Source organism: Ambystoma mexicanum, chromosome 14 (assembly GCF_040938575.1).
Source record: "Ambystoma mexicanum isolate Mex_15411 chromosome 14, UKY_AmexF1_1, whole genome shotgun sequence".
Classification (NCBI taxonomy): Eukaryota; Metazoa; Chordata; class Amphibia; order Caudata; family Ambystomatidae; genus Ambystoma; species Ambystoma mexicanum.
Window position 1 is genome coordinate 111177135 of NC_090940.1, and position 20198 is coordinate 111197332.

The 20198-nt window shown below is 45.8% G+C and overlaps 1 protein-coding gene across 2 annotated transcripts in view; it reads right to left on the reverse strand.

Moving 5' to 3' along the window:
- The window catches only part of CDAN1 (codanin 1), a 563981-nt gene that overhangs the window by 241812 nt on the left and 301971 nt on the right, over positions 1–20198 (reverse strand). For both annotated transcript variants that reach the window (XM_069638655.1, XM_069638654.1), the window contains exon 16: positions 9285–9374. In XM_069638655.1, the coding sequence (XP_069494756.1) occupies positions 9285–9374 (90 nt within the window). The remainder of the gene's footprint in view (positions 1–9284; positions 9375–20198) is intronic.

Sequence of the window (20198 nt, forward strand, 5' to 3'; positions counted from 1 at the left end):
TTGTCGTGTCCATTGTGCCATATTTGTAAACAGTGTGCTAGTTCCTGTTTCAGCGGTCAGTCACTATTCCGTTCCTGCAGGACCCATACAGGCTTCAGTCTTCTGAGTATGGTTTCATTATTCGTGCCTTGGGGTCCAGACACAGACGCCCACTCCTCTTACTCCTTTCCATGAGCATTCAGCGAGGCCCCTTGCAATAACAACCAGCACAGAAGGCTTCCGCCATTCTCCAAACACCCCAAGTGGTAATCTAACGGGTTTGTCTTGATTATATTATCTGCCTCATTCTGTTCACTGCCTTTGTTGCCTGTCTGTAGTTATTGCCTATACGTAAGTGTCTGCAAGACTACTTTCACTCCTATCTCTTGTGCACTATTTTCCCCTGGGCTTTGGGTGCATGTTCCTGCCCTCAAGCCCCTGGCAGACTAAAACATTACCTAATAATTATATACACATTCACCTTGACATATTCTGCTAAGAATACTAACACTTCATGCTCAAGTACTGTTAGATCTATATTTCAAAGTACTGTACGTTCAGCAAAGCAAGGGAATAAAGTAAATAGAACCAGGTAAGTAATCAATACTTTGAGAACTAATAGGGTTAGAATAAAGGAGAAGCAAACACCATACAAAACCTTTTAAGTAAGGTACTAACCGTAAAAAATCCTTCCCTCGCTAGAAAAGCAGGGGCCTAGCGCCCTTGCAGTTAGAGGCCCCAATAAAAGTATTTTTAAGATGCTACGAGTCTTTTAGGGAGTTGAACACGTGTTAGCTATTTAGCAGACTGTCTCCCAATCCAACCACCTTAGGGGAGCCCCAGGGAAGGATGCCAAGCCAGAAGACCACCGTTCAGCGTTAAGCAAGGGAAAGGAAGGGCTAGGACTTTATGCCCATACAACCCTACAGAGCTTGGGAGGGTGTGGGGAGGGCAAAACAGGTAGGTTTATTCACCCCCAGTACTCAGACTTTCTCAGGGACCACCGAAGAAGCTCCTGAAATCGCAGGGTTTTCTGTAGTCGTGCCCTGGTTCCGTAGAAGGCAGTCCGGGAGCCTTAGGAGCAGAGGTCACTTCAGACATTGTTTTTTGGATCTGGCTAGTTTGCAGTTCTGGGTTCCGCTTCTGGACACTGGACAGCTGGACACTTAGGGCACACCGACTTCAGGACCACCACTCTGTCGACGACCTCAGACGACCCCAGGACGCAATGCAGGTGGCAGACTCATGGCCTATCACAATAAATGGGGGCAGAGGACCCTTGTGGCAGAAAGAGAAAGGAGTCCTGCAAGGACCCTCTTTGTGGTGGAGAACTGCGACTTCAGCCAAACCCTTCTTGTTCAATAAGCTCAGAATGCGCAAAGTCCTAAGGCTGAATTCGGGTCGGTGAGAGTAGTAGCGAAGTAGCCCAGGAGGACGTCTGGCTAGCTCACAGGATGGTTCCAGGATTGTTCAGAGTGCTACCAGCGGCTGCATATTCGATCAGAGATCATGATGGTTGTTCCCACAGATCCAGGAGTTGAAGCACTGATAAAGGTCTTCTGGAGAGCTCCAGAGAGTCAGGGCTGTGCCAGGCATGTGAAGAAAGGGCTGCTCACAATCTTCCATTGACTAGTTCAGGGTCCTCAGCGTGCTGCTCTCCTTCGTGGGGGTACTGTCATATACAGTCTACAATCAGGTAACCAGAATATTTGTAAAGGATACAAGGGTCAATAAGACCTTAGAAAAGGATACACGTTGAATCTGCTATATCCGGTGTTCCGTACAAGATAGACTGCTAGACGATTAATAATAGACCTTCCAATTGATAAAGCAATCTGTCTAGTGAATGAACAGTGGAAAGGTCCAAGGAGAACACAACCAACCTGTAAAAGAAAGTACTATAAGTATTTTATCATAAGTGGGATAATATTATATACCAGAATATATATCTCAGACTAACCTGTGGTAAAGGAACTGCATGTCTGTAGAGCAACATAAATCAAGATCCTGAAACAACGGCCAGGAAAAGGGTAAGGTTAGTAGGGAATCTAATCCCGAGCGACACAAGGGTCACACTAGAGCCGGGTTGGTGCACACCAGGATAGCGTCCCAAAGTTCGTGCACATTTAAGGTAACCAATGTTAATACAACAGAAAACTTTCCATTCTTCGGAGGCAGTTCCAATAAGGCCCTTGAAGTACAGTAACTGTAATGTTCAACTAAAATGTAACTTGAATAAGCAAATGATGATGGTTAACAGTTCTAACTTGTAGTCTTATGGCGTAATGATGGAACACTCTCACAGGATCTCATCAGCGGGGTAGAGTGCTGATAAACACTTACTTTTCTCCCTGCTGAATTGCTGTGGAAGCCTGTGTGTGGAATACTGGGATTCAGGCATTCTTGGCTTAGAGAGGCGTAGTACAGAGAGACCTTCTACTGGGCTGAAGGACAGCAGGGACGTTCGATGGGTAACAATGGAGCAGGACACTACGTTGCTTGATGTTTTGTCCGCGGCCGATGCCCTGTTGGACAAAAGGACAGCAGGAACGTTCAACGTATGTAATGGAGCGGGACACGCTCGACTTGGTCCGGGAAAGGAACGCGGCGGATAGATGCTGCTTGAAAAGCGTTCCGTGTGAGGAATGGAGCGGGACACGCTCTGCTTGGTCCAGGAAAGGAACGCAGCGGAAAGATGCCGCTTGAAGAAGCGTATAGAAGAAAGTGCCACAGAACAGCTACCCGCCTACACACACACTAGGTGTGTTTAGTTGTAACAAGTGCTACTGGTCACGTCAGTCATAAGATCTAGACAGAACAAATAGAGATGAACATTTTAATGAATACATGTAAAAACACTTTTTTCCGTATAAAACAGAAGACAAAAATGCATTTTTTTGACAAAGAATATCACATAAAACAATATCATGTGACGGTCATGCTTTTCAATGATTGAAAAGTACCACAATTTACATATGGTGACAGCATTGTGAGGTTAGTAAGGATGTGTGACAAACACATAGCTGTTTTTAATGTCCTTGATTTATAATGACTAGTCCTTGACTCCGTCGACACAAAGAAATGTGTTTCTGGGAAACAGTAACAGTTGTTGGGAGACAATCTATAGCCGAATATAAACCACTATTAGATATGTGCTGAACCCGTCTTCAGGACGTTAAATGATGACATCACAAAGTTGGTATCAAAAAAGGAGAGGGGAGAACCGTCAGTAGACCCTTCAAATTATGGCAATCTAAAAACCAAAAGCACAAAAAGCAGCAAATTGGTAACCGAGTAAAAACCCACGAAGAAGGGTAACATATCTCTATTGGAGTGCACGTACAACCATTGACACTGACCTTTCAATTGCTTCAATGCCGTGTGTGGTAGCGAATAAGGAAAACAAGTTGGCCAAATTCGACTGTTATCGCTGTGGAATCTCACAGTTATTTGAGCTGAAAAGCAAAAGTGAGATGAACCTTACAAACTCACGTCTGCAGATCCCTCCTTATTGTTGTTTATCATCATCTGTACAGTTTAAAGTTATTGTACTATGTGTGGTCAATGCAAAATCTTAATTTTCAGGGGCCTGGTTGGGGCTGCTGCCCTACATACTTTGCTGTCATGACAAATATGTGTCTAAAGTGCCAATGCTAAATATGTGGCCGAGTAGTGCATTATTTTTATTTATATTTGCACAGATTGGGACCGGGAGGAAGTTGCATCCAACCGGGGGAAAGGAAAGCCTGCACCAGCGAGTAAAATGTGGGGCTTAATTACAGATTATGTACATCTGTACGAGCAATGTGTTATTCTTGCTGTTTGTTTGCTAATAGCAATTTCTATCGTATATTGAATGGATGAAAGAGTACCTTCATAGTTAACAGAACATGTCTTCCCGCGAACTTCGTGGATCGACGTCTATGCGCGTGGCCAGCGTGTGTTACAGCCTACCATGAAGTCGAACTAAGTAAAAGAATTGTTGGAATTATTTAAAACCGAACGTGGTGAAAAGTTCGGTAAGCTTTCACACGTTTATCACGCAATGCGACTTCGCTCACCTTCCGTAAGCATCTTTAATGGTTCATTTGTGAAGCCCTCGTTGCTGGAATCAGTGCGGACGCCGTGTTGTTGTATCAACAAGGTGGGTGCACATATGGACAGCCCGGATATAACTCCGCGGGTTGAGCCTACGCGACTAGACCGTAACTGGGAGAATGATTAAGACTGGGCGCCATCTTTAAATAAAAAATTGCGAAAGTGCCTCAAAGAAGGACAGAGGCATGGGCAAATATCAATATGACCAGTCACAGAGGGCGGGTTTCACCCGACAAATCTAAGGGGTGAAATAAAAGAATTATTCACTTAAGAGAGCAAAAAAGTATTTAGAGAGCATATTCAACCATTATGTTTTCAACATAAACGGAGGAACAGCGCATGTACTTCAGATTTGCATGAAAGAGTCTGGGCCCGTTTTAAATAAAATCAAAACTATTTTGAAAGGGGAATGAATGAAGCTACAAATCGACATGGATTTATTCACATTGGATGTTATATGAATGTACATAAGATCTGTGTATGATTGTACTCTGGGCAGAGTTATTTGTGGAGAAATAAACTCCACTCAATGCCAACATTCAGGCCGGCTTGTACAGTGTTGAGATTGTAAATCCATTTTTGTTCTAATTGTCTCAACTTACGATCTCTGTCCCGCCATCGGGGATGAGCTGGTACTGTTTGGATTATACCACTATCTTTCGCAGTGTGTTTGGCCTTAATGAAGTGGGAGACCAGTGGTTTGTCTGGTACCGAATTTTTTACACAAGAGCGATGTTCGCAGATTCTCTGCTTGATAGGTCTCTTGGTTTTTCCGATATACATCAGGCCGCATGGGCACGTGATGACAGATTGCCCATGGTGTATCACAATTCGTAAAGTTGTTTAGATGCCATGTGCGGCCGTTTAAAATAACGGACTTAATGTTCTTTGTCAGACCACAGACTGAGCAGTTCCCACACTTGAAATGGCCACTGACTGGTGGTAAGTGCCATAATGTTGTTTTTTTTTGGCGAAATATAAGGTTTTTTTGGGATTTTGTATGTGTGGACTAATTTATCACGCAAATTGGTCATACGCCTGAAGGCAAAGCGTGGTTTTTGGATGGAAAAATCTTCAGTTTGAAATAGAGACCAGTTTTTTAGAATGCAGCAGTGTAAGTCGTTGCTGACCGGGGGGTAAATGGAAACGCATGTTATTTTGTCTTCCTGGACCTTTGTTTGTTTTTCTAAACAGTCAGATCTAGTGATGTTACGTGCCCTTTTCATAGATCTTCGAATAATGTGGGATGGGTACCCACGTTCTTTTAACCTGAGCGACAGGTTCTGACTGTTGCTGTCAAACTCTTCTTTTGTTGAGCAGTTGCGTCTGATGCGCAAAAATTTTCCAAAAGGCAAATTTTCACGCAGGGCTTGTGGGTGGAAGCTTTTGAATGACAGTAGGGTGTTTTTATCTGTTGGTTTCTTGTACAGAGTAGTATTTAAATTGCCGAGGGGTGTCTTGTAAATAACTAGATCTAAAAAAGCACTTTTTTTGTGAGCGAAATTCATTGTAAATTTTATGCATGGATCTCGTGAGTTTATCCAAAGCAAACATTAATTGAGAATTGCTTCATTGCCATGCCACAACATAAACACATTGTCTATATAGCGATGCCACGCTTTTATTTGTGATTTGAATGGATTGTTCTCATGATAAACAGATTTTTGTTCTAGATTGTCCATAAATAAGTTTGCTAGATCTGGAGCAAACGTTGCGCCCATGCTCGTTCCATGAAGCTGTTGGTAAAATGTATCTTCTACCATGAAAAAGTAGTTAACCAGGGCTATTTTAATGCATTCACAGATGAAATTTGAAGGCACTGATAGATCTTCTCTTTTTTCAAGGTATGTGTATATGATTTCAATGCACCAGAGTTGAGGGATGCTGGTATATAACGATTCTACATCTAAAGTGACCAAGATGTCACTGGGTTCTGAGGCGAGGTTGTTGACGATTTTTATCATGCAGGTGGTTTCTTGAACATATGACCTAATTTTAAGAACAAACGGTCTGAGAAAAAAATCTGTTTAAATCGACAAAGGTTTTAACAAGGAACCAATTGCGGCAACAATGGGACGCCCAGGAGGATTAAGGGCATTTTTATGAATTTTCGGAAGGCAGTATAGGGCTGGGATGATGGGGGAGCTTGTTGTTAAAAATGATTTTTCATTGTCATCAATCCAACCTTCACTGAGAGCATGTAGCAGAAGACTGCTAATTTCATCTTTTATTTCGTTTGTTGGATTGCCCGTGAGTGGTCTGTAGAATTTTGTGTTCTCTAATTGTTTGTTGACTTCAGCTTTGTATTTTTGTGTGTCCCATAACACCACACCGCCACCCTTATCTGCGGGTTTAATCACGAAAAGATCATTAGCTTCAAGGCCGATGAGAGCTTGCTTCTCTTCTTTCGAAAGGTTGTTCATGCATCTGTTTTTTGTTTTAATGAGAGTTTTCATTTCTCGCAGCACTTTATTTTCGAAACTAACGATCTCAGACAAGACCATAGATGTTAGTGGGATGAAAGAAGACGGAGGTTTCAGGCCTGTTGTACTTTTTTCTTGCCGTAATGGGTCCTTGTCCCGAAAAAAATACTTTAATCTTATGATGCGGAAGAAGTTGCGCATCTCAGTTTCCGTTTGGAACAAATTAGCATAGTTTGTTGGTACACAAGAAAGTCCTTTGCTCAGAAGTCCAGTTTCAATCGGGGTCAGAACATGCTCACTTAGATTGAAAATCGAAATCCCTAAAATTGGGGTTGCCAGGTTTGAGGGGGTGGTTGCCATGGGCGGGTGCGCATCCCATGGTTGCCTGGTTGCCGCATTTTGCCTCTTGAAGAAGCGTTCCATAAGAGAAATGGAGCAGGGAGTCCAACTTGCAGAAAGAAGTATAATACCGGAGCTTCGGTCAGAAACATAGACAAACAATCGGAAGCGCCGGTTCCGCGTCCTTGATTGTATATATAGGCAGCACAGCGTCACGCAACAAATCACGTGACTACCGCGGAACACCTCGTTTCAGCTGTCTTGCCCGAAACTAACGGGATAACTTCCAATGTGAGAAGAAGGGTCTCGCTGTTCTATGGGCGTAATGCATATACGTCTGAACTTGGCATCCTCTGGAAAAAGGGGGGAACAGAGGCAGCAGGCATGACAGGTACTTGCTCCAACTATGGTCTGAAGAATGGCTGCAGGAGACACTCTTATTTCAAATCTGGGCTGGAGTTTCCCTCAAACCACCAATAACAAGGATCTGCACCATTCAAACATGACATGGGCAGTCAAACCAGGACAGCCTCTGGCCACTGTATTTTTCCAGTAACAGATGAACCTGGTAAGGATGTAGACTAGTTCTAGACAGCCCCAGCCCCAAACATCCGGCCACACACACAGATCGGCCCTTTGTCCGGGAAAGCTGGAGTTTTCCCTGGGAAAGGGCTTACCATATATGGAAAATCCAGCTACTCCAGGGCAGGAAGATGGCCAAATGACAGGTGAAAACCACGTGGCATGGCCATTTTAGAGTATAAGATACTCTAATTGGTAATACACGGAAAAATGCAAAAGTGCATAAGACTATAAAAAAGAAAACACAGTAAAGCATCCCCTGCCACCAGCCCATCCTGGACACATCCTGCTTTCCCCCTTTCAATCTGGCCGCTGGCCTTGGGCCATCTTCCTTTCCTTATCCCTCCTGTGAGACCAAAAAAACAAGTGCCATCTTCGACTCCACTCTCTCCTCACATCTCGGACGTCGCCATGAAGTGCCAATACCAGCTACACCTCCCCAAAAGCACTTCCCTTTGTCATTTTCCCCCAGAAGTTCACTATCTCCAGAGCCCTGGTTCGCTCTAGTTTGGATTACCCCCTTTCTCAATCTGCCTTCCTCTACTCTCAGCCGTCTGCAACTAATACAGAACAGGACTGCAAGACTTCTCCTTGACCTCAAGCCTAGGGTTAGGATCTCACCAGCGTGGAAATCTCTCCACTGACTACCGGTGGCTGCAAGGATCAAGTTCAAGACCCTTTGCATTGTCCACAAAGCTTTCTGCAGCCTGGGACGGCACTACATCCAGTGCTCTCTTCCAAAATGCCTTCCTTCTCGAGCCCTTCGCTCAGCTACCACTCTAAGGGTCAGACACTTCTCTAGGCAGACAGTGGGTGGCAGATCTCTCTCCTCTGCAGGTGCCTCCCTCTGGAACGGCCTCCCTGCCCCTCTCAAACTTGAACCAGACATCGTGAAGTTCTGGAAGCCACTAAAAACGTTACTGTTCTCCTCAGCTTTCTCACTCTCCCTCTCCTGCTGACCTACTGGTCTGCTGTACCGACTAGTTGCTTGGCTACCCTCAGAGTCTCACTGGGTACCAGGCTCTTTCTACATCAGTCTCCCTTGCACTGCCCCAGGGCCTTCGACGCATTTAAGGGCTGTAACTGTAACCCTACAGTCCCTTGTCTCCTTGCACTACCCAGAGCCGCGCTGCCCTTGCTGCACTTACTCAGAGCACTGCTGCCCTGTTCCCCTACCCTCCCCCTTTCCCCTTGCACTTTGCATTCTCGCACTTGCACGATCTGAATGACACAGGCCCTAGTAAAATAGTTTGTCTGTCCTCCCTCTGTCTCCCCGCCCTTGCCTTGTCGCGGCTAGAAACACTTCTGTACAGGCGCTTTATAAAATGACTTAGATCATATATCCAAGTAACCATAAAGTTGCTAAAAACAAAGTTTAGGGACATAACGTCTCCCTACCACACTTCATTTAAGGCGAGGTGTGAAGGAAAAACCAAGAACCTTGGTATGGAAAACGGACTTCTTTCTTCTGCACTGATAGCCATAGGTAAGGATCAGTGCCCCAAAACAGATTAGTTTAGCAAGGTAACTAGGGTAAAAAAGGCTTTTTGGATGGCTTGCAGGGAAAGCAACAAAAAATAATCTTTCCCAACACTGACCCCAACATGTTTGTTTGTAAGAATGAACCCCATATACTCATTTGGACAGCCCGAGAGTTTAAATGCGAGGTTAAACTTGCTTTGCATCTGTCGTTCCATTGAAGTTCAAGGTTCGAGTTTTCAAGGGCAAAATTGGGCCAGAAGTTAAAAGAGGAGGTGAGGAGAGTGGAAGTTAGTGCACAGACATCCTTAGATAATTATAATCTGGTACACACAGTATTTTGCTGAAAGATAGTTACATCCATTGGCTTTAAAACACTCTTACCAAACTCTGGGCTGTTGAAACAGTGTCTGCTGGAAAATCATCCTGCTTGGCTTCACTTGTAAAGAACATTTCCTCTGGTATGGTAGGCACCTAAAATATAAGATTTAGAATGAACATTTTGCCTTCAAAAAGGCAGACCACAACAACCCATGACAGCCGGTAAAGGTTATAAAATAAAAGCAGGGAACCTGAGGGGTTTCTTGCATGCTTGGCCCAAGAGAGAGCCATGACATACTTTGGGATCTCACCAAATATTTCCAAATGTCAAAATTACTCAGTGATCAGATCTGAAGCTGGGAAACTACCTCCCCATGTTAGTTGTTAGCAGCAGACAAAGGCAGGGTGAGGGTGGAGAGCTGGCCCCAGCCCAAGATGGTCGCATCTCGTTAGGGATCCTTTGATTGACTCCCAGTTTGCTTTTACTGATGAGAAAGCTGCTGAAGCCGTTCTGTAAGGTACCCGCCCAACAGAATCCCAGAGGCACCGGGGGGAGAAGAAAGTAGGGGGCACAGCGTAATCCTGCAGTGTGATGCAAGGGGTTGCAAAGTCTCCTCTCTCCGAGCAGCATGGAAATAAAAAAAATATCAGCACAGAAGGAGGTTGCAACACTGAGCTGTGTCTGGAGGAGACACTGAGGGACATTTTGAAGACCTACTGGGAACCAGAACCAGCTAATCACTTTTTTCACTGGGGGTGCAGTAGAGGCGGATAAAGCCCTGGAGATCCCTGTGCAGTGTCTCTGATAGCTACTCAACTATTAGGAAGGTTTTTCCACAACCCTCGGGCGAGATATGTGACGAAACTGTTCCCGGTGGACAAAAAAGTGGTCTACCATGTTAGGCCAAAACTCTCAACCAGCTTCACTCTTAAGAGGGCTTGTGCTGGTATCAAAGTACAATTCGTCCTAGACACATACACAATAAAACACACCACACAATACATTGTAAATATATACACACCCATTTAGTTAGTACTGCAAGAGGGTTAAAAACACTAGCAAATAAGTAATTTAGTATATATCAACAAAGCAAGTATATACGAAACAGACAGTAAAGGGATACAGTAGTAAAGCGACTTCACTCCAGGACCACAATATAGTAGTGTAACCTAAGTACTAGGTCTCTGCAAGTCCTAAAATGGAAGAATGAAGGGTATTAGAACAGTACAAGAGACAGACCTAGAAGGCAAAGACACCGTAAAGTTAGAATTATAATATGGAGCCTGAATGGATTCCAACCTGCCTTTAGAAACAAGCAAAGTAACAACCACTAGTGGATACTGTAACACTATTACTTACTATGATACAATGTGAACTGCATTTATTATATTCAAATCTATACTACAACAAGTCGTTGGTACCTTCAAAAAGTACAACTGTTCTAAATGCTCCAAAGTCCTTTGGGAGAACAAAGCCAAATGTCTCAATTCAGAAAAGTACCTCTGTAAGTCTCTTAGAAGAAATGGTAAAGCGTTTCCAAAAGTTCTCCAATAGGAAACAATGGGGGCAAATAACATAGGTCTAGAGCAGTTATAGAAATAAATTCAGGTAAATTCTCATTTTACCCCACAAGGACAGTGGAAAGGACGTGCAGCTGAAGAGGCCGCCATCCAAACGGGACAGCAAAACAAACCCCCAAGAAAAGTTAAAGTCCACGGTTTGAGAACAAGCAGGAAGGGAGAGCTGGTTGCAGTCAAAGCCCACTCCAGCCAAAAGATCAATACCGAGGTGGGACCACAAAATCACTTGTTGTCGAATGCAGGAGACCCCTGCAGATGCAATCAACTTCAGGGACAGGACTCCAGAACAAGGTGAGAAGTATTCATTGTGCTGGTTCCAGAAAACTTTGCCAGGAACAGTGACCGTACAAGTGTGTTTGGGTGTCCGAATGATGTCTGGCAAGTTTGCTGGTTGGGGAATCTGTGCACAGGGGCTTGAACCCATGACCCAGCAAGGATCCAGATGGAGAAAAGGGCCAACGAGAACACATGGAAGGACGAGGCAGAAAGCTCAGTAGTCACGAAGACCACAACAGGAACATGGAAGAACCATACCGAGGTTCAGGGTCAGCTCAGTGGAGCAGGAAGGAGCAGCCAGCCAGCAGGGAATGGTCCCATGAGTGGGGCAACAGCAGAAGATGACCCAAGGGGCCCCAGAAAAGGAGCTGTGGCAAAGCAGCAGGAAGCCACTCAGATTTACGGAAAGGTAGGCTCGCAACCTTTAGCACTTGGCTCAGATGGATTTGCCCGGGAGGCAGCACTGCAGGCAAAGAAGATGTCCCGTGAAAGAACAGCCAGTCCAGCCAGCGAGAATGACCACAGGAAGCCCAGAACAGATTTCAATCAGCAGGGAAGGAGTAGAATGCAACAATAAAGTAGCTTGGTTTAAGTATGCATGGTCACATCAGGATCCTCAGCTGTAGCCCATTTTTAGCAGCAGAGTTCCAGGAGTCCAAGTACAGATTTGACAAATGCACAGGGCTACCCACTGATAATATATTCACGCACTGATAATACATTCAGCCAGGTGCTGGTCCAAGCCAGCCCAGCACTCAGACTCCAGGCAGGCACACAAAGATTTTGGTGACAAGGCAATCAGGCTGGCCCTAAAACCCCCAAGCAGCATGTATATCGGGAAGTCTAAAGGACTTTAAACCCTCGGTACATCCGTTTATAAAATTGCCAGAAACACTGCTTAAAAATAAATCATTTAGTAACCCAACGTCTACAGCTGCGACGACAAACCTGATGTAGCCAAAAGTAAATCAAATCTGCCATCAGCCTACTTGCTAAACTACTACTTTGGGGGTGATATGATCACCATAGGCCAAACTGGGGTGCTGAGAAAGTGCAACTGCATCTGGTAGCAATACAGACTACTAGGAGCAGCACATAAGAAAAGAGCTCCAGTGGCAGCAGACTTCAGTAGAAGTGCCACTAGGCGTAGCCACAACTGAAACCTCAAAAAAACAATGGAAGCCAGCAATAGGTTTAGTGCATCCAGAAAGGTAGGGAGCAGAAACTATGGTAAATCCTGCATAGGAGACAGACAATAGGACATGTTTGTGACAGGATAATATATTAAAAGAGTGGAGATTGATGAACAAAATAATTGTAGGCACTTTCTAAAAATGAGTGACCATAGCTCTCTAATTAGCTGGTCTGTGCACACAGTTAAAGAGTGCTTGACTTGTAGGACAGAGAAAGCCTTTTTGATTTGCACTTTCGTAGGTATTCTTGGAACCGCCTCCAGGAGTGGAAATAGCCAGGCGACAGCTGCATGTAGTAAATTGAGACCCTGGCTCTGTGTCGCATTTAGCCTGTGATTTCATGGCCTGTCATGAAGCTACGTAGCATTGAACATATAAAAGCTGTTCTCATAATAACTTCAGAGGCACGGACAAAGCAGATGCTGGTCGTCTGAGCCCCCGCTTAAGCGAACAAACAAACTATGGCTGTGAAGCTTTGAACTGTTCTGTGCTGGTGCCTCATTAAGCTGCTTATGGACACAGGCGGGTGGTTATGAAAAATTATTGCCCACAGAAGAATCTTCGTATATATGAATGACAAATTAGATTTGTGAAGATTAGCCATGCGTCACACATTGGGATAGATTTGTGAAGATTAGCCGTGTGTCACATTTTTCTTGCAGGGCCACATGAGCGCCAGGAGACTGCCCCTGGGTAGTAGTGGTGCACGGTATAAGTCAACATAACATAACTTAATGACCGCTTTGATACAAAAATCTGGATGTTCCACACGTTGGTGAATTGGGAATTCGGATCCTGGCCTACGCCGATGATGATGTCCTTCTTGTGAGAATGCTGCATGCCCTACAAACACATGCACAAGTTATATGAATAACCTGGATTTGGAGGTAAATGTGGCAAGGCCTCAATTAGGAATGGTCCTTGTGGACATCCCAGGTTCTTTGTAAAAGGTGAGCTTCTTCACACGATCAATCCATTGGAGAATTTGGGTGTAAACTCTGCGACACTGATAGGCTTCAGGTATTGCACCAAGCAAGCAAACAACATGGGGCACGCCTTAGGGGGGATAGGCAAATGTGTAAAACTTTATGAAGCCCACTCTATGGAAATTATGCTAAAGGTTTACATATTAAAGGCAAAGTCCATAGCAAAGTGAGGTGCAGGAATCTGGGGGTTTACCTATCCTTCCAATATCGAAGTACAGAAAAATAATTTTGTATTAAAAATTCTGGGTCTGCCGACCTCAGTGGCAAATTCTGCAGCACACCAAAAGTTAGGCATGGAATTCCTAGAGGATGAATTCATGGTGGAGCCCCTGTCATTATAGCAGTCAAATAAGAGGGAAACCTTAACCCATCAGATATTGCACTACATATTAACCTCTGAAAGGGAAATCATGGTCAATCCTTAGTTAAAACCTATCAAATGGGCCGTAGATCCAATTAATGCTGGGATGATCTTTACTCACCCTAGCACAACAGAACAATGCTCGGTCAAACTATACAAGGAAGTGTTGCTGAAGGCTCTATCCAGCGACCATGAATTGAGCAAACTTGTTCAGCATTTTAAATCGTAGATGCATCATCAACACTACTAATGAAATACAAAATTATTTGAAATGGCCAATGAACATTTTGGATCTTATTTCCTAGACCCTGTTTTTATTTCATTTCGTTAAGCGCAGTTACTGACAAATGGGCAGGAGATTCATCTACTGATTCAAAATTGTGTCCTGTGCAATGGGGGCTGGGTACCATCATCCCACTTTTGCAAAATTGGAGTTTTTACGCAATAGGGACCAGCGCGGTAAGGCAAATTTAATTTTAAATTTAGAGCATGGACTTTGTTCACTTATTTAAAAACTGCTACAAGGAATAGAATTAACAGGCTGAAGCATGGTGATGCACGGTGCAAAACAAAATCAAATTCATTCACTGCAGTTAGAGCCTATACGAACAAGCTTGTCCATTAAACACAGGCACAGCATATATTGTCTATTCTAGATTACAATGTAAACAGCACTTGAGCGTTATAATAATCTGCTTAGAATCACATGCTGTGCATAGGTCCGACATCCAGTGGTCACTGCGGAGTATTGCATTTTGTTTTTCGTAGTCGAAAAGGGGACGTCGACAAGGCGTGTCTGTAACACTATCCCTATAGTGACGTGCGTTGTACCCACAATCCCTCACGCGTCGAGGTCCCTCAGATTGTTTTTTTCCGCCCAGTTTCTGGTCGCCTTTCGCGGAGCTCCTAGAGAGACATTGCTATACTTACCACGGACCTCGGTCCTTTTGTCATAACTTAATATACTGGTAACAATCCCTCCCCCTCGACGTTAGCTGTGAAGCTGTTTCTCCGCCGAACTATTTTCGACGGAGAGGAAGAGCGGAGGAGATCCTTCGGCGCTGCCGAACACGTGGCCTGGCCTCGACGGCCAACTTACAGTAGGGAGAGTGGGGGTTAGAACTTTGTCTCTTCTCTTTGAGAATGTCTTTCTTTCTCCCTTTTCTTTCCCTTGGGGTTGTTATCGCCAGCTATTATTGCCTCAGCTATGGAGAGGACACCATTTAAGTTTTGCCCACGCTGCAGGGGCAAATATACTTGGAAAGATAAGCACAAGCTCTGTAATCGTTGCTTACCCCTCGATCACATAGAGAACAGCTGCGCAGCCTGCAAGCTCTTAAAACCCAGGACTCTTAAAGAACGTAGGGTTAAGAGGTGGGCGGACTACGCGATGTCGAAGTCAGTTTCCTCACCCGCTGCCGCTGTTACTGAAAGTGACGAGGAGTGCGATAACTCGACGTCCGTTACGGAAGTCATGAACCCCCAGAAGGAGCGCTCCCGCTCCTCGTCGTCCGTCCCCGGCCCCGACGGGCTCGGCTCACGCCCTGCTTATGGGGATGAACACCCCGGCGACAAGGACGCACACAAACCCCATAAGGCTAAACACACTACCCACGGCTCTTCTTCGTCGAGAACGAAGGATCCATCAGCGCCGAAGGGGACGCAGGGCACTCCGGCGTCTACCGCAGACCGTAAAGGTCACAAGCCCCACCCGCAAACGCAGCCGCGACCAGCGATTGGGCTTCCATCTAACACGGGCGCTACCCCAAAAACATCCGACGCAACGCTCCATAGAGCGACCGTCGAGGTACAACGCGCAACGCACACAACGTCGACACCAAAGCCCTCGACGGACAAAATCGTGGCCGAGAGCCTAGCGAGAATTGTCGCCGAAGACGAACGTACGCGGACGACGAAACAAACGTCTAATACCGCGTCGAAAAAACACAAAAGTAGCCAGGATCTGCCCCTTTCTCCAAAGGACGCTTCCGAACTACCTGAAGGTTTTTCAGAAGGAGACGGGAACCTCTCGTCGACGTTGTGGGAGCGTTCGAAACGATTCGACGGCGAAAACACTAATTTCCCCCCTCTAGACTATTCAGGGGTACCCCATGAGACCCTTGAAAGACTCCATTCTTGCATGGAGAAAATGGAAAGGTTTCTAGGAAACCAAGACCCACCCACTCACAAAAGGCAAAGAGAATGGCCACAGGATGACCCTAGAGTCAAGATTCCTAGGCTGGTTGATCTCACTGAGGAGGAGCAATACCTCCAAGAAGAAGAGGAGTGTTTGGGTGGAGAAGAAGAGGTAGAACTTGAGGAAGAGGGGTTCGAAGAAGATCCTTACACCACTGCTACAGGGTTTGAAGAGGATACAGCTACCTCGCAGCCCTGGCATTCACCGTCAGTGCAGCCTTGGCAATCCCCATCAGTACATTCAGACCCTGATGCCTTTCTCCCTTCTCCTCTCAAAGATTCACATGGGAACTCCTCTCCCATAGATGACCAACCTTCCCTCAATGCACTATTGCGCAAGGCAGCAGCGCATTTTGAGATTGATACAGGGGAAACTCTTCCAGACATTGACTTTGTAGAAAAAGTCATCAAAGAAAAAGCCCCTGTTAGCCAATCTATTCCACTTTTGGCTTCTATTAAAAGAAGAATTTCTCCTTCCCTTACTAACCCAGCTTTAGTAAGAGGGGTCAACCCTAGAATAGAAAAGCTTTTCAGCCCTTCATCCTCTGACCCTTTATACATCAGAGGACACTCTATCCCGGACTCCCTTGTGGTTACCAACACAAGAAAAAGAGCAGGGGTGCCACTATCCACTAGTGAAGCACCTCCAGACAAAGAAGGCAAAAAACTCTACGCACTGGGGAAGAGAATCACGACCTCCGCCGCCTTCTCTACTAGAATTGCTAATAACAACTCACTTTTAGCTAGCTACGCAGATGCACAGTGGAACAAGCTGCGCAGCGAAGCAGAGGAAGCACCTGAACCTCTGCGTTCTCGCCTGCTAGCTATAATATCAGAGGGCACACTGGTAAACCAGGGCATCGTTAAAAACTCCCTAGATGCCGCTGAGACGGCTGGCCGCTCCCTAGTGCAGGGAATACTTCTCAAGCGCCACGTTTGGCTACGCAATTCAGGTTTTAAGCCCGAAACCCAAGCCTCCCTCATAAATAAACCCATTGAACAGACGCATCTGTTTGGAAAAGCAGTAGATGAGGCCCTAGAACATGCTAAAAAAGAGTTTGATACCATCAAGACTCTTGATCAAATTTCTAGGCCCCCTAACAGGCGAGGCTATGGTAATAAACGCTCCTTTCGTGGCCAAAGACAGCAGCAGAACCAACAACAACAATATTACTCTGGCTCCAACTGGCCCACCAACCAGGGTAACACCCAGTTCACTCAAAGAGGCCAACGCCGTGGCAAAGGAAGAGGTCGTGGCTCCAGCCCCAGAGGTTCCACGCCCAATACCAGCAAATGACCCGAAAATTCGGGTCCCCTCCCATGCATCACCGGTCGGGGGCCGGCTAACATCGTTCCTTTCAGCATGGGAGGGAATCACGTCAGACCGTTGGGTATTATCCACCATAGCCCACGGATACTGCATCGAGTTCAACGGTTCCCCGAAGTACAAACCCCCACGGAACCGGCGCATGACACCGCAACACCTCTCCATTCTTCTTCAAGAGGTGGAAGAACTACTGAAAAAAGAAGCTATAGAGCCCGTCCCCCTATCACAGGTAACAGAAGGTATTTATTCAGTGTACTTCCTTGTACCCAAAAAGGACTTAACCATGCGCCCTGTATTAGATCTGCGCCCAGCGAACATTTTTGTCAAACCCCAAAAGTTTCGTATGGTGACCTTACAGGAGGTAATCCCACTGTTATCACAAGGGGATTACATGACAACACTGGACATGAAAGATGCATACTTTCATATTTTAATGTTGACATCGCACAGAAAATACCTCAGGTTCAAAATAGAGGACAAACACTACCAGTTCAGAGTACTACCCTTCGGGATAGCATCTGCACCAAGGGTATTCACGAAAGTACTGGCAGTGGCAGCGGCCCACCTGCGCAGATTATCCATCCCGGTATACCCTTACCTCGACGACTGGCTCATAACAGGGGATTCTTACGAAACATGCTTCTCCAATACCCAAAAGACCGTAGACCTCTTGTCCCAACTGGGCTTCTCCATCAACGAAAAGAAGTCAAGCTTAGACCCCAGCCAAACCAAACAATTCCTAGGGGCTCTAATTCGAACAAGGGACGGCCTCGTATTCCCCTCCAACGAGAGGGTCCAAAACATGCTGTTTCAAATTCCCCATTATGTAGCAGGCCGAGAGGTGACGGTACGCAAAGCAATGCGCTTGCTAGGGATGATGGCGTCATGTATTTATTTGGTACCTCACGCGCGCCTGCGCATGCGCCCAATGCAAGAGTGGCTCTACAGCCAGTGGTGTCAGGCCAGCGGACAATGGGACGATCTAGTGGTGGTCTCGCAGGCCTTGGTTCTCTCGCTACGGTGGTGGACAAAAGAAAACCTGTTATTAGGGAAAACTTTTGCCACACCCGCAGTGGAAGCCACTCTAACCACAGACGCATCCCTTACAGGATGGGGGGCTCACCTATCCCATCAAACGGCACACGGAGTGTGGACTCCGAGTTTAGCATCCAAGCATATAAACCTGCTGGAACTACTAGCGGTGTTCAAAGCACTGAAAGCCTTTCAGGAACACTTACAAGGAAAGACAGTGATGGTCCTCACAGACAGCACCACAGCCATGTACTACCTCAACAAGCAAGGGGGCACTCACTCTCCAGGACTGTCCAAGCTGTCCCAGAATATATGGAAGTGGGCTCTCAAACACAACATGTTCCTACTAGCACAACATGTACCAGGGGAACTCAATCTGCTAGCAGACAAACTCAGCAGAGACTTCCCCCTGCCCGAAGAGTACGAATGGCAATTGCACGAAGACATCGTCTTAGACATCTTCACGCAATGGGGATTCCCGGATATAGACCTGTTCGCAACCCTGGAGAACTCACAATGCCAAAGTTACGCCTCCAGGTACCCCCAGAACCAGTCCAAGGGGAACGGTCTGTCGATTCAATGGTCAGGGAAATTTGTTTACGCCTTTCCCCCGACTCCCCTTCTCAACAAAGTGGTGCACAAGATGCACCAGGAGCAGGTTACCATGATACTAGTGGCCCCAATGTGGGCACGGCAACCTTGGTTCGCTCACTTGATGGAGATGTCCCTATCTCCCCCAGTGAAACTTCCCTGCCCGTACAACATGCTGTCACAAGACAAGGGCAGGACACTGCATCCATGCCCTCAGACCATGAACTTAGCAGCCTGGCTCCTGAGATCATAGAATTTGGACATTTACAACTCCCACAGAGATGTATGGACATCCTCAGGGAAGCCAGAAAACCTAATACTCGACACTGCTATTCTAGCAAATGGAAAAGATTCGTTATCTGGTGTAGAGGTACTAGCATCAACCCAGTTGACTGCTCTCCTACTGACATTATTCTATACTTGACCCATTTACTGGATTCAGGTTTAGTGTTCAATTCCATTAAAGTCCACCTAGCGGCACTTTCTGCATACACCACTTCCCAACTTAAAGTGTCGTGGTGGAAGATACCAGTTATCAAAGCCTTCATGGAGGGGGTAAAGAGGATACACCCTCCGATAGCTAACCCAGCTCCCGGATGGGACTTAAATGTGGTACTTTCCAGACTCATGGGCCCTCCCTTCGAACCCATGCACAAGGCAACTCTTAAAGATATCACCCTTAAGACTGCTTTCCTAATAGCTATCACCTCCATTAGGAGAGTAAGTGAACTACAGGCTCTTTCTGTACTAGACCCCTTCGTAACAGTTCACAAAAATAAAGTGGTTCTACGCACACACCCAAGGTTTGCACCCAAATTCATCTCGAAATTTCATGTAAACCAAACTATAGAACTACCAACGTTCTTTCAAAACCCTTCCAGCTCGGGAGAAAAAAGTTTGCATACACTAGATGTACGCAGAGCTGTCATGTTCTACATGGAAAGAACCAGACCACTGAGAAAGACTAATCAGTTCTTTGTCTCGGTGGCAGCAGGAAGAGAAGGAGATGCGGTCTCAAAATCCACTATATCTAGATGGATTGTTCAATGCATCACTCTCTGTTACACTCTTGCTAAGAGAGAACTACCCTTCAAGCCAAGAGCACATTCCACTCGAGGCACTGGGGCTTCCATAGCATTCATTGCAAATGTTCCCCTTGAGTCCATCTGCAAAGCGGCTACCTGGAGTTCTGTGCACACCTTTACAAAACACTACTGTCTAGATGCACACTCTAGATCTGACTCCCAGGTGGGACAGGCAGTATTAAGACATCTTTTCTCTACTGTTCCTTCTCATAACCCACCGCCAACTCCGGGTACTGCTCGCTAGTCTATGCACAGCATGTGATTCTAAGCAGATTAACAAACATCAGAAGACAATGCATTACTTACCGTAAAAGCATTTCTGATGGTTGTATCTGCTTAGATTCACATG